General features: G+C 40.2%; 1 protein-coding gene across 1 annotated transcript in view; it reads left to right on the forward strand.

Moving 5' to 3' along the window:
* LOC129853422 (nuclear receptor subfamily 6 group A member 1-A-like) overlaps positions 1-5,947 on the forward strand; it is a 129,636-nt gene extending 123,689 nt beyond the window's left edge. Inside the window, exon 11 of the mRNA XM_055919446.1 lies at positions 75-5,947. Coding sequence (XP_055775421.1) covers positions 75-214 — 140 coding nt within the window. The 3' untranslated portion in view covers positions 215-5,947. The remainder of the gene's footprint in view (positions 1-74) is intronic.
* The last annotated feature ends 8,084 nt before the right edge of the window (positions 5,948-14,031 follow it).

The following is a 14,031-nucleotide window of genomic DNA, read 5'->3' on the forward strand; positions in this document are numbered from 1 at the left end:
AAGGTCCATAGCAAGGTAGGCGATAGGATAATTGTTCTGTACTCACACCCTGTAAAAAACGTGTTTCTTTCCAGGGAAGCTGGTGAACGTTCCTCTGAAACAGCTCCCCCTCTTGTTTAAAGCAGTTTTGCACTCCTGCAAATCCAGCTTCATCAGCAACAGGACAGGAAGTTCTCCCTGTACGACTACTATTGGTACCTCCCCCGGGAACTGAGCCCCGCACCCCGGCCCCAGGACCGCTCCTTGACAAGAATCTTGCCTGGGGGGTGGGGCAAGGGACTGGTCCCCCTTCCTGTGAATGTGACAAGCAATTTTTGTTCTCTATATATTTATTACACGACAGAGCTGAATGTATGCTGATTTACGCTGTGCACATGCTTCTGTACAAACTAAATGCACATAGATGCATTGGTCTTTGGAGTTTACAAATATGTATCCGATTGCTCAACGTGTCGGTGTTGCCATTGTTAGAACTAGATTTTTAAGATTTATTTTATTCGGAATGGGGACGGGTATAAATGAGTTGACAAGTGTTTTGAGACTACCTCAGGAAGATGATGTTGCTATTTTCAGGTACCTTTTTCTCGCTGTTTTGAAATGAAGAGGTTGCCCAGTCTAAATCAAATCCCTGTAAATGCTATAAACTCCTGAATCATAGATGATAAGTCGGCCTTTATCATGACATTGACCAAAGGCATTGCTGCATATTCAATTGAACCAAAGATAGAAAAGCATTCAACCCCGCAAACAACAAATGAATGTCCTGAATTCCCCACTAGTACTGGTGTATTTTCTCACTTCTTGTAGTATTTTTGTACACTCTTTCATACAATCCACAAACAGACATCCTGCAGGGATGGCCTGGTCAATGTAACATTCCTTGTCTTTCAGTGAGATGAAATTTTGTTGGATTGTGGGATCTTCATAGAAAACAAGCATACGGGTATTTTCTACAATCATAGACTGCAGAGCAAATTTAGTTGCAGGGGTAGGGGAAGTTTGTTATTAGCTTGAATGAGATTTTGTTTTGACCAAAGTGATATGCAAAGTTTTTTAAGCAGCACCCATAGATTGGTGATTAGTCGATAGCTCAGTGTAATGATTTCTTATCAATGAAGGACCAGGATAAGAAATGAATCAATCTGTGTAAGAGCCAGAGGGGAGACCCTCAGACAGACCGTGTAGCTTGTTCTTATCCTAACCCCTAGGCTGAGACACCACAAACAAGGGTTCCACTCTCTTCTCTCCTAGTCCCTGTTGCACACATCTATTCCTCCAGACATACAACCCATCTTGGCTTTCAGCCCTCCACTGGTACTTCCTTGCCCAAACCTGAGCCTCTGCACATGCTCACTGGGTTGGTGGTCCGATCAGTTAGGCTACAAGGAAATACTGGCTTGTTCATTTGTACTACTACATTTGTAGACAGTGTTGGGTTTAGAATGCTAAGGTGACTACATTTTGGCTGCAACAGAGGAGAGATGGAGGAGACATTAGGGTCTATTCATCTGGTCTGGGTTGACAGACTAGAGGTTACTTCTGGCTTGCACACATTGTTTAAAAAAGCTATATAAAGAAATAGGTTCTTTATTTATGAAGTATGAGATGATCATTTCAACCAGCCGTTAGCCGTTTCATAACAACCATTGTTTAAAACTTTGGAGCAATGCAGTCCTTGCAATGACTCTCTTTTATGCATGCTGTGGTGAGGCAGGAGACATTCTTTGACCATTACAATGGCAAAGTGCCCACCCCGTATTCTCCTCTCTCTCAGGTCCTTGTGGACCGGTATTTAAACAGGGTAAAGTGAGTGTTATGTATTGCATTCATGAGTTACTCAGTGATCACTATGCTGATGTACTTGTAGGATTCTTAATTGTAGAATTCTGGACATTGTAGGTCCTTCTAGAAAGTGTTTTATTTTTCTGTTTTTTCTGTTTTATGAAAGTGGCTGTTGTTTAAGGGCATGTTTTAAGACTTTAACTGTTGCTCCCAGTTCAGTGTTTAGCTTATTTGTCTGAAGATGGTCGTAGACAGGACTTAAAATCAGTAAGGTCAGAGAGGTCCCTTTTCCACGCTTAGTATAACCAAGCTAACCTCAATCAACAGGTGGGCTTACGATTGCTGCCTCCATCACTGGGTCTAGACTAGTCTGTCTATATCTTCTTAGCCTTAACACTGTACTACACTGTACCATCTAATGTCCTGAAACACGCTTTGAATACTTTCACCAATGCAGTGTTCTTTGTTTCAGTAGTTTCAATTAGCCACCTTTCCATGTTTTGTTGTGATACATTTCATGTATTTAGTTTTTTGGAGTGAAAAAGACCCCTATCATTTGTTTTATTTTAAATTCTTTCTGATGGATGTTGGATGTGATTCTATCACCTTGACGTCGCAGTTCCAAAGGAAATAATGTTTATGGTATTGATATTACAATTCTAAAGTGTTTACGAATTGATAACTTTTACTATTACCAAAAACACTGATTTGATTAATAGAATGATATATGCAGAGAGTGAATTAACCAATGGCAGGCACCTGTGAAACCGGTAAATATACAGTGCATTCGGAAAGTATTCAGACATCTTGACTTTTTCAAAATGTTGTTACTTTACAGCCTTATTCTAAAATGGATTCGATTGTTTTTTTTACTCATCAATCTACACACAATACCCAATAATGACAAAGCAAATTTATTAAAAAGAAAAAACAGATATCACATTTAAGTAATTATTCGGACCCTTTACTCAGTCCTTTACTCAGTACTTTGTTGAAGCACCTTCTGCAGTGATTACAGCCTCGAGTCTGTATTTGAGATGTCAGATCGGGTTCAAGTCCGGACATTCAGAGACTTGTCCTGAAGCCACTCCTGCGTTGTCTTGGCTGTGTCTTTAGGTTTGTTGTCCTGTTGGAAGGTGAACCTTCGCCCCAGTTTGAGGTCCTGACCACTCTTTAGCAGGTTTTCATCAAGGATCTCTCTGTACTTTGATCCGTTCATCTTTCCCTTGATCCTGACTAATCTCCCAGTCACTGCCGCTGAAAAACATCCCCACAGCATGATGCTGCCACTACCATGCTTCCCCGTAGGGATGGTGCCCGGTTTTCTCCAGACGTGAGGCTTGGCATTCAGGCCAAAGAGTTCAATCTTGGTTTCATCAGACCAGAAAATCTTGTTTCTAATGGTCTTAGAGTCCTTTAGGTACCTTTTGGCAAACTCCAAGTGGGCTGTCATGTGCCTTTTACTGAGGAGTGACTTCCGTCTGGCTACTCTACCATAAAGGCCTGATTGGTGGAGTGCTGCAGAGATGGGTGTCCTTCTGGAAGTTTCTCCCATTTCCATAGAGGAACTCTGGAGCTCTGTCAGAGTGACCATCGGGTTCTTGGGCACCTTCATGACCAAGACATTTATCCCCCGACTGCTCAGTTTGCGGACAGCTCTAGGAAGAGTTTTGGTGGTTCCAAACTTGTTCCATTTAATAATGATAGAGGCCACTGTTTTCCTGAGGACCTTCAATGCTGCAGAAATGTTTTGGTACCCTTCCCCAGATCTGTGCCTCAACACAATCCTGTCTTGGAGCTCTACGGACAATTCCTTCGACCTCATGGTTTGGATTTTGCTCTGACATGCACTGTCAGCTGTGGGACCTTATATAGACAGGTGTGTACCTTTCCAAATCAATTGAATTTACTACAGGTGGACACCAATCAAGTTGTAGAAACAGCTCAAGGATGACCAATGGAAACAGGATGCATCTGAGCTCAATTTCAGGTCTCATAGCAAAGGGTCTGAATTCTTATGTACATTTTTTTTGCTTTGTTATTATGGGGTATTGTGTGTAGAATGATGAGATTTTTTTTATTTAATCCGTTTTAGAATAAGGCCGTAATATAACAAAATGCGAAACTGGTCAAGGTGTCTGAATACTTTCTGAATGCACTGTATATGCATATTTATGCATGATCTTTCCATATGCAAAGCCTTTATTGTATTCCCCAGTATCCTTTGGAACAGAATTGATAAGGTTTCACCTCAGATATTAGAAGGGAGTCACACATTGTGGCTTTCTACTTTTCTTTGAGTTTACCATCAGTAAACAAAACCCGAGAACATTTAAATGTTCCAGTCATGGTGGGGAGCAGCCAGCCACTGGTCTGGGGGGCTTAGTACACATGGCACGCCTAAACTCAGGGATCAGAACTTCTTAGGGGACATGTGTGTGAGACCCTAGCCCAGTGCTGCTGTCCCCATACAGTGTCACGATGGCCATCATACGTAAATATAGACCCTTAGTGGCAGATCATTCCTAGCAGTCGCTTTTAAAATCTAACGTCACATTGTTACCTACCTTACAGCCACCTCCACGACTGTTCGCCACTTTCATGTTTTGAAATACATGTATTACATTCTCATTAGTATTCTATTATTTTCTAGAATGTGTTTTCACCGATAATGGATATGTCATTTGCAATTTCTATACTGAAACTACCTCTTTTTGTGTCATCATGTATCTTACTTTCACACAGGTAATGCTTTAAAAAAAATCATATTCATTGTTTTCAATAGCTAGGTTTCCATCCAATTGGTGACAGATTTTCTTGCAGATATTCTAAAATCCGCATAAAGAAAATATGCGCATTTCCCACCAGTGGTGTTTCCACCAAACAGACTTGCGGTAGTGCACAGAAAATGTACTTCTTTGCTTCAATTTTCATTTACCAAATAAAAATCTACATTTCAAAGTGTTTCTATCGCATTTTTAGCTCTACGGATAGTTTTGTCACAAAAGTTTTGTTTCCACCACCATTTCTTGCATAATGAATTTTACTGACATGAAAAGATCCCACCATGTCGAACTAACAAATCATCTGTCGGCATTTATAACATTGTAGCGAAACGTCCTGTTTCCATCACAGCTGTCAGGATCTGTTTTTATACGTTATGACTTTACTCACATAAAACATTTGAATGGAAATGGGGTTATTGCACCAATGTTCTGTTATTTTGTGTCTCTTATTTTATCCAGTTACCTCTCACTGTTACTTATTGTGCATGTAAATGTTGCCTCATATGCTATTCCGTGCTACCTCAGGACAAACTGTCTTCTAGGCCTAAGTGGGTGGGAGTTAGTTTGACCACCTTGACACTTTACATTTACTCTAACCACTTTTTTTCTGTGATCATCATATATTTTCAACATCATTAATTAACAACATCATACCTCACTGATCAATAAAAACTGATCTTATTTACCACCTTGACTACCATGATTACCATGATCATGATTACCATACCAAAGAATTTCGACAGGAATCTCAACATGAATCAGTTTACTTTGTAGTGTCATATTAATAAGTATTGTATTCAAATCAATGTATTGTGTTCCTTCACTATATTGATATAGTTGTTTTGATGTACCAAACAATCTACTTGTGAAATGATCAGTATCATGTTTGATATTTATAATGCTGCTTGTGAGTGATTATCAGTTAGAATGTAACTTTGGCCAAACTGCCATTTACTGTTGTTTACATGCTTTTCCTCACTCCTCTCAATAATAACTGGTGAATGAGTTTTGTGTTATAAAAGTGTTTTAAGAAGCTTATTCAGTGTTATAACAATTCATTCACTGAGGCTCCTCATCAGCGAGCCCACAATGGGGAATGTCTAAGGCAACTAGAGGAGCCTTAGAAAATCATAATGTATCTCTGCGAACAACATCTTAATGTTTTTCCATTGAATGTGAAGATACCACTAGATATGCAGATGAAATACATGACATTTCTATCTGCCATGTTTTTTTAGTTTTTTAAAAATCATTTGAAAAACCTTTCTCCTCTGCTCTTGTTACTACCTGTGATGAATGTGATCCATACGTGTTGAATGCATGTTTAGAATGTGTTAGGATTTGAAACCAAAATAAATGTGAACGTTATGCAACTGTGAGATTGTTGTCATGTCAAGCATTATTTGAGTGCCATGTAGAACCCTTTACACAGAGGGTTCATTATGGAACCCAAAATAGTTCTACCTGGAACCAAAAGGGTTCTCCTATAGTGACAGCCGAATAACCCTTTTGGAACCCTTTTTTCTAAGAGAGTAGTGTTTTTGGAATGCACACTCTCTGGCATTTGAAGCTCGTCAACAGATTTTGGATGGGCCTAATCTGTGTGTCCCTGATCCATCCCCCAACATCCAGTCTAATTTGTTTTGCGACTATCATTCACACACACAAAAACAAACTGTTCCTGCATGTCAAATCAGATAGAGAATGATCTGTACCTAGACAACATGAATTATGATCATCTACATTTAGGTGTAACTAAAGTGCAGGAACAGGGTCACAGTACACTGTACCTTTGGTAGAACCTAAATGCTAAAGCTATAGGGAATAATGCAATGCATATTCAAATGTTAAGCAATTCATATCTACTATAATAGGTATAAATTGTCCTTTCTATAGTCAGAGAAGAGGAGGAGAGGTGAGAAACACATGATCGGCAGATTCATGGTCCTGTTTAGGAGGTTGATCGATAGTTTGTATTTGTAGTTATTATGGATCCCCCCCATACTCTTCCTGGGGTCCAGCAAAATTAAGTCAATTCTACCATTTTTAAAACATTACAATTCATTCACAATAGACTTCATGACACATTAAGCGTGTGCCCTCAGGCCACTACTCTACTACCACATATCTACAACACAACATCCATGTGTACGTGTGTGTGTATAGTGCGTATGTTATTGTGTGTATACATGTGTCTGTGCCTGTGTTTGTGTCTCTTCACAGTCCCTGCTGTTCCATAAAATGTATTTGTATCTGTTTTTAACAAATCTAATTTTACTGCTTGCATTAGTTACTTGATGTGGAATAGAGTTCCATGTAGTCATGGCTCTATGTAGTACTGTGCGCCTCCCATAGTCTGTTCTGAACTTGGGGACTGTGAAGAGACCTCTGGTGGCATGTATTGTGGGGTATGCATGGATGTCCGAGCTGTTTGCAAGTAATTCAAACAGACAGGTCGGTGGATTCAACATGTCAATACCTCTCACAAATACAAGTAGTGATGAAGTCAATCTCTCCTCCACATTGCACCAAGAGAGATTGACATGCATATTATTGATGTTAGCTCTCTGTCTACAGCCAAGGGCCAGCTGTGCTGCCCTGTTCTGAACCAATTGCAATTATCGTTATTCCCTCTTTGTGGCACCTGACCACACGACTGAACAGTAGTCCAGGTGTGACAAAACTAGGGCCTGTAGGACCTGCCTTGTTGATAGTGCTGTTAATTTTAAGAATGCAGAGCAGTGCTTTATTATGGACAGACTTCTCCCCATCTTAGCTACAATATGTCTTGACTATGACAGTTTACAATCCAGTGTTACTCCAAGCAGTTTAGTCACCTCAACTTGCTCAATTTCCACATTATTCATTACAAGATTTAGTTGAGGTTTAAAGTTTAGTGAATATATTTGTTCCAAACACAATGCTTTTAGTTTTGAAAATATTTAGGACTAATTTATTCATGCCACCCATTCTGAAACTAACTGCAGCTCTTTGTTAAGTGTTGCAGTCATTTCAGTTGCTGTAGTAGCTGACATGTATAGTGTTGAGTCATCCGTATACAGACTCAAAGCCAGTGGCATGTCGTTAGTAAAGATTGAAAAAAAAGGTGCCTAGACAGCTGCCCTGGGGAATTCCTGATTTTACCTGGATCATGTTGGAGAAGCTTCCATTAAAGAACACCCTCTGTGTTCTGTTGGACAGGTAACTCTTTATCCACAATATAGCAGGGGGTGTACAGCCATAACGCATACATTTGTTCCAGCAGCAAACTATAATCGATAATGTCAAAAGCCACACTGAATTCTAACAAAACAGTCCCCACAATCTTTTTACATCAATTTCTCTCAGCCAATCATCAGTCATTTGTGTAAGTGATGTGCTTGTTGAATGTCCTTCCCTATAAGCGTGCTGGCTATTTGAGTCAGTAAAGAGTGCTTTACTATTCTTGGGTAGCCCGAACGACTTTTGCTTCCCTCCAGGCCTGAGGGCACAAACTTTCTAGTAGGCTTAAATTGAATATATGGCAAATAGGAGTGGAAAAATTGTTCGCTATTATGAGTAATTTTCCATCCAAGTTGTCAGACCTCGGTGCCTTGTCATTGTTGATAGACAACAATAATTGTTTCACCTCTTTCACACTCATTTTACAGAATTAAAAATTTCAATGCATATGTTTCATAATTTGGTCAGATATACTTAGATGTGTAGTGTCAGCATTTGTTGCTGGCATGTCATGCCTAAGTTTGCTAATCTTGCCCAAAAATCTATAAAGTAGTTGGCAATATCAGTGGGTTTTGTGATGAATGGGCCGTCTAATTCAATGAATGAATGGAGCTGAGTTTGACTTTTTGCCCCAAATTTCATTTAAGGTGCTCCAAATCTTTTATCATGTATCTTTTGTTTCATAGTATAGCCTCTTCTTCTTTTTATTCCGTTTAGCCGCATGAGTTCTCAATTTGCAGTACGTTTGCCAATCGGTTGTGCTGCCAGACTTATTTGCCAGTGGACCTGCGTCTTGCATCATGAGTGTGATTGTCAGTGGAGCTGCTGCTTGCATCATGTGTGTGATTGTCAGTGGAGCTGCTGCTTGCACCATGAGTGTGATTGTCAGTGGAGCTGCTGCTTGCATCATTGTGTGATTGTCAGTGGAGCTGCTGCTTGCATCATGAGTGTGATTGTCAGTGGAGCTGCTGCTTGCATCATGTGTGTGATTGTCAGTGGAGCTGCTGCTTGCATCATGTGTGTGATTGTCAGTGGAGCTGCTGCTTGCATCATGTGTGTGATTGTCAGTGGAGCTGCTGCTTGCATCATGTGTGTGATTGTCAGTGGAGCTGCTGCTTGCATCATGTGTGTGATTGTCAGTGAAGCTGCTGCTTGCATCATGAGTGTGATTTGTCCAAGGAGTGGGCTATAGGAGAGGACCCACTTATCTGCTTAAGGCTGCGTGAGGTGAGGGGCATTTGACAGGCTTTTCTAACAGCAGCCCCTCTTCTCTCCCCTGACAAGATTCCCCCCAAGCCTTCACTGACTGACCTCCACTCTCAGGTCCATTCAAATCTGAGCGTGTGAAGTCCCTTTCAATGGAGAATCATGGAGGGATAACAAAGGATAAAGGTTGCATTTACATTAGTTAAAATATGTGTAGTAAGATCTATCTCTCTTCAACATCAGATTTGCAACTTTTCAGTTTACACTATCCTTACTTCAGCCTCAGATGTGGTGTGGCCAAAGCCACATTCCTGCTTCATGTGTGAGTGCGCCTATTAGCATACCGTAAATAGGCAAACAAAATAAGGATAGCAATTCAAACTATACAGGAGGTTCTCATCTAAACTATATTTCACTTAATGTTGCACACTTGATTAATGCAAGGATTCACAAATGTGTGGATGTTTTAAATGCCTTTAAAGGGTAGGTAGCATAAACATAACCACATGTAACATATGGATTCGCAATAGTATACACATCAAAAGTCACAATGCAAAGTTACACCCTTACTTTTGTAATTTTCAAGTTATTACATAAAACCGAACAGAATTCCCAAGAATTACATTTCTTTGCGGGGTGTGACGTTATATTCAGGACCCTGCAAGCCAGCCTATTCCCTATAATGTAAACTCCAACTTAAATAATTCACTTCAAATGTATAACTTCAAATTAAAGAAAATCATTTTGCACTCATGACTACTGGTTTCAATTACATTTTCAGCCAACTTACAAGCAAATACTTTAGGAATTTATTGCTACAAATCGTCTCGCAAGTTTGCTAGCCAACTAGCCTGCTAATGTTAGCCCCCTCAGCCTACTTAAGTTACATTAGCACTGCATGAGTCAGCCAGTTGCTATCAACACCTAGCTTACACCTACATTAACCAGTTATCAAATAATGTTACCGGAATATGCAGTTATCTTAGCCAGCAAGCCAGTCAGCTAAAGTTAGCTATTTTATACTGCTAGCTAGCCTAACCAGCTAACTGGACTAGCCAACCACCACTGTCAATATAGCGAAGTAGTAAGCCAGAGAACAACACCAACTAGTCTAACACAGACAGGAACCCACAGAACACAAACAAATCCAGCAGATATAAAGTAGAGAGAGCGGAGACTTACTGATTGACGGCTGAGTTAGCTAAAAAAAAAAGCCCCGGAGAGAGGCGCTTCGGAGAGAAGCTCCAAACAGATGAAAATGATCACAACAGCACAGTCAGATATTGTAGCGTGCTAGTACTAAGCCAAGAATGAAACACGCTGGTAGCCTATTCACGGAGCCCTGATGTGTGGAGAATCTGATTGGTTGTTTACAACACACCTCCTCATGATTGGTGGATTGTAGCGCACCACTGCCAACACTCAGTCTGCATGACTAGTGGCTAACATTAGCCAGCTCGAGCTAGTTAACACATAGTAGATCCTCCATATGACTTTGAGAAATAGAGCATTGTGGGTAGTTCAGAAGATATCCGGAAATAAGTTAATAAATATGTAAAACCCCCTAAACATAACTATGTTTGTAGTTATAGGTGACCAGATCATGACCACAACGAAGTTACTAAGTCATTGACCACACTGTGTTGTTACTAGGGTGAGTAAAAACGCATGCTTCCTACCCTTTAATTTTCAATTTGGCTAACAGAAAAAAAATGCTGTCTACTGGTATTGAGGTAATTAAGTAATTATTGCAGGCACATGGTGTGGAAGAGCAAAAATGTTGTCTACTGGTATTAAGGTAATTCTTGCAGGGATATGTGGTGTGGGAGAGCCATTGTCTTTACACTATACCACTCAGAGGTGGGTATGTGGTGTCAATGTCCCCCACGCTAGGGGCCTCTTTACGCTACACTACTTTGACGACTCATAGGAGTCCCAGGAAATATACTTTTATAGTGTAAATGGCAGATCAAGGTTCTACCTCCGGAGGTAGTGTGGGAGACATCTACACTACGTAATCCCGTTTTAGTGGTATAGTGTAAAGACAATGGCTCTCCCACACCACGTCCCTGCAATAATTACCTTAAGGATCTTAATACCAATAGACAACATTTTTGCTCTGTTAGCCAAATTGAAAATTAAAGGCTTTTAAAATATATACACTTTTGCGAATTGTTGCATGTGCAAAATGGTTTAGATGAGAAGCTCTTGTATAGTTTGAATTGCTATCCTTATTTTGTTTGTCTATATACTATGGTATTTACGGTAGGCTAATAGGCACACACACATGAAGCAGGAATGTGGCTTAAGGCCACACCACATCCAAGGCTAAAGTAAGGATAGTGTAAAAAGAAAAGTAGAAAATCTGATGTTGAAGCGGGATATAGATCTTACTACACATATTTTACTAATATAAATCCACCCTAAAACCCAGAGGTAGTTTGGGAAACATCTCTCGAAGAGAGATTTGAATCTAGATCTGCCTCTTTACACTACACAAGTATCTTTCCTCAGACTAGTATGTGTTGTTTCATTAGTGTAGTGTAACAAGGGCCTTAGAGGGGGAGATTATGTGAATAGCTAACATAATAACAACTCTCATCAATACTTCTATTTGCATCTACCACTCACAATAGAGAAATGGGTCATACCATGACAAATGCAGTAAACACAATTCAATGCATTATGATGACACAATAACATCCACAAAATCATTAACATTGTCAAGATCAAAATATTCAGAACCAAGTTATAGTATAGTAACATTCAGTAGAGAGGAGAGATATGTTAATTGGAGAGTGGGGGGTTAATTTCAGGCCCTGGCAGCATTAGGTTTTGGTCGGCCCACTGTAGCGGAAGCTGCCCTTTAGAAACGCCACACTCTGAGCCATGTTTTCTTATCAGAACTAAAAGTCCAATATCCTCTCTCTTTGATAACACCCAGAGGTTTGATAAACACGGAGTTAGAGCTGATATGGAAGAGCACAGTACCACAGATTCAGGGGGAGGGCTACTGCTTTGATTGAGATGTAAAGACAACCTCGGGGAAATGACACGCCTTTACTTGTTTTGCCACACACATATTCCTCCTGCAACTGCATTATCATTTGTTCATTTTGTTCGCTCAATGCCTTGACGATGTAATAGGAATTATTTTACTGTAATAGGAATTGTATGGTATCAACCCAATTACACCTGTCTGTGCTTTAGGTTAGGCTCATTTACGTCACACTTGGAGACATGTCAAGGCTGGGGCCGACCCACAACCAAAACATGAGAGATACAAGTGGAGAGAGGGAGAGGTGGGTGGAGAAAGTGAGGTAGAATTATTTTTAGCTGTATAAAGACATATAGAGAGAGAGAGAGAGAGAGAGAGAGAGAGAGAGAGAGAGAGAGAGAGAGAGAGAGAGAGAGAGAGAGAGAGAGAGAGAGAGAGAGAGAGAGACCATTTCAGGACAATGGAGCATGGACTGTAGGAAATGGCAGAGGCATTAGAGAAATGTGAGGGAACAAGGTTACATTTTTCTGGAAGTGTGTCAGTTGGTGGAGCGTGAGGAATGGTGGGACTGTTATTGGCAGGCAGTGGGTCTGGAGTGCTCCAGGGTCAAGGGGACACAAGATGAGAGGGGTGGAGAGGGGGGAGACGAGAGAGAGGGGTTGAGAGGTGGGAGACGAGAGAGAGGGGGAGAGGACCACACCTGGAGAAGGCACGATTCAGGAGCGTGGCAGAAAGGACTGAGGCTAATAAAGCCAAGTGGACACTGACAGGCCTGTACCATCAAGGCCGGAAGATCCTTTAATCTCCGTAATTTCCTTCTGGTTGTTAAAGGGGCATTCTGCAGTTAAAACAATAAAAATCATACCCCACCACTGTTTTGTTAAAAAGCTGATGGATTGGGCTGGAGAAATGTAACCACTGTCAAATTCATAGACAGAGCTATGAATGCATGGACTGACCATTCATGATATTAAAATGATACTTTTTACCATGATTTGAGGCTATATCGTGTTTGATTACAATGATATTGTTTACAAACAATGGAGTGAAACAATCTGATATCTTGGATTCTAATGGGGTATGACAGTTGAACTAATCTCATGAGGCATTTATATTCTTTAATAATCAATGGGTAAATATACAGTACAGTGCCTTCAGAAAGTATTCACAACCCTTGATTTATTAAAAAAAATGTTTGTTACAGCCTGAATTCAAAACTGATTACATTTAAAAAATCCTCACCTATCTACACACAATACCCCATAATGACAAAGTTAAAGCATATTTGGGGATTTATGGGGCACATCTATGGAAAATGAAATCAGAAATATTTAATTTACATAAGTATTCACACCCCTGAGTCAATACATTTTCAAGCCAATTTAAGTCAAAACTGTGACTCAGGAACATTCAATGTCGTCTTGGTAAGCAACTCCAATGTATTTTAGGCCTTGTGTTTTTAGTTATTGTCCAGTGTCTGTTGGTAAGCAGACTGAACCAGGCTTTCCTCTAAGATTTTTGCCTGTGCTTAGCTCTATACCGTTTATTTTTATTTAAAAAAAAACTTGCTAGTCGTTGCCGATGACAAGAATACCCATAACATGATGCAGCCATCACCATGCTTGAAAATATGAAGAGTGGTAGTCAGTGATGTGTTGTGTTGGATTTGCCCCAAACATAATCAAATCAAATCATTTGTCACGTATTTGTCACGTGCGCCGGATACAACAGGTGTAGACTTTACAGTGAAATGCTTACTTACAGGCTCTAACCAATAGTGTGAAAAAGGTGTGTGTGTGTGTGTGTTGGTAAGTAAAGAAATAAAACAACAGTAAAAAGACATTTGAAAATAAGAGTAGCAAGGCTATTTACAGACACCGGTTAGTCAGGCTTATTGAGGTAGTATGTACATGTAGGTATGGTTAAAGTGACTATGCATATATGATGAACAGAGAGTAGCAGTAGCGTAAAAAAGAGGGGTTGGTGGGTGGTGGGACACAATGCAGATCTCCCGGGTTAGCCAATGTGCGGGAGCAC

Source organism: Salvelinus fontinalis, chromosome 4 (genome assembly GCF_029448725.1).
Source record: "Salvelinus fontinalis isolate EN_2023a chromosome 4, ASM2944872v1, whole genome shotgun sequence".
Classification (NCBI taxonomy): domain Eukaryota; kingdom Metazoa; phylum Chordata; class Actinopteri; order Salmoniformes; family Salmonidae; genus Salvelinus; species Salvelinus fontinalis.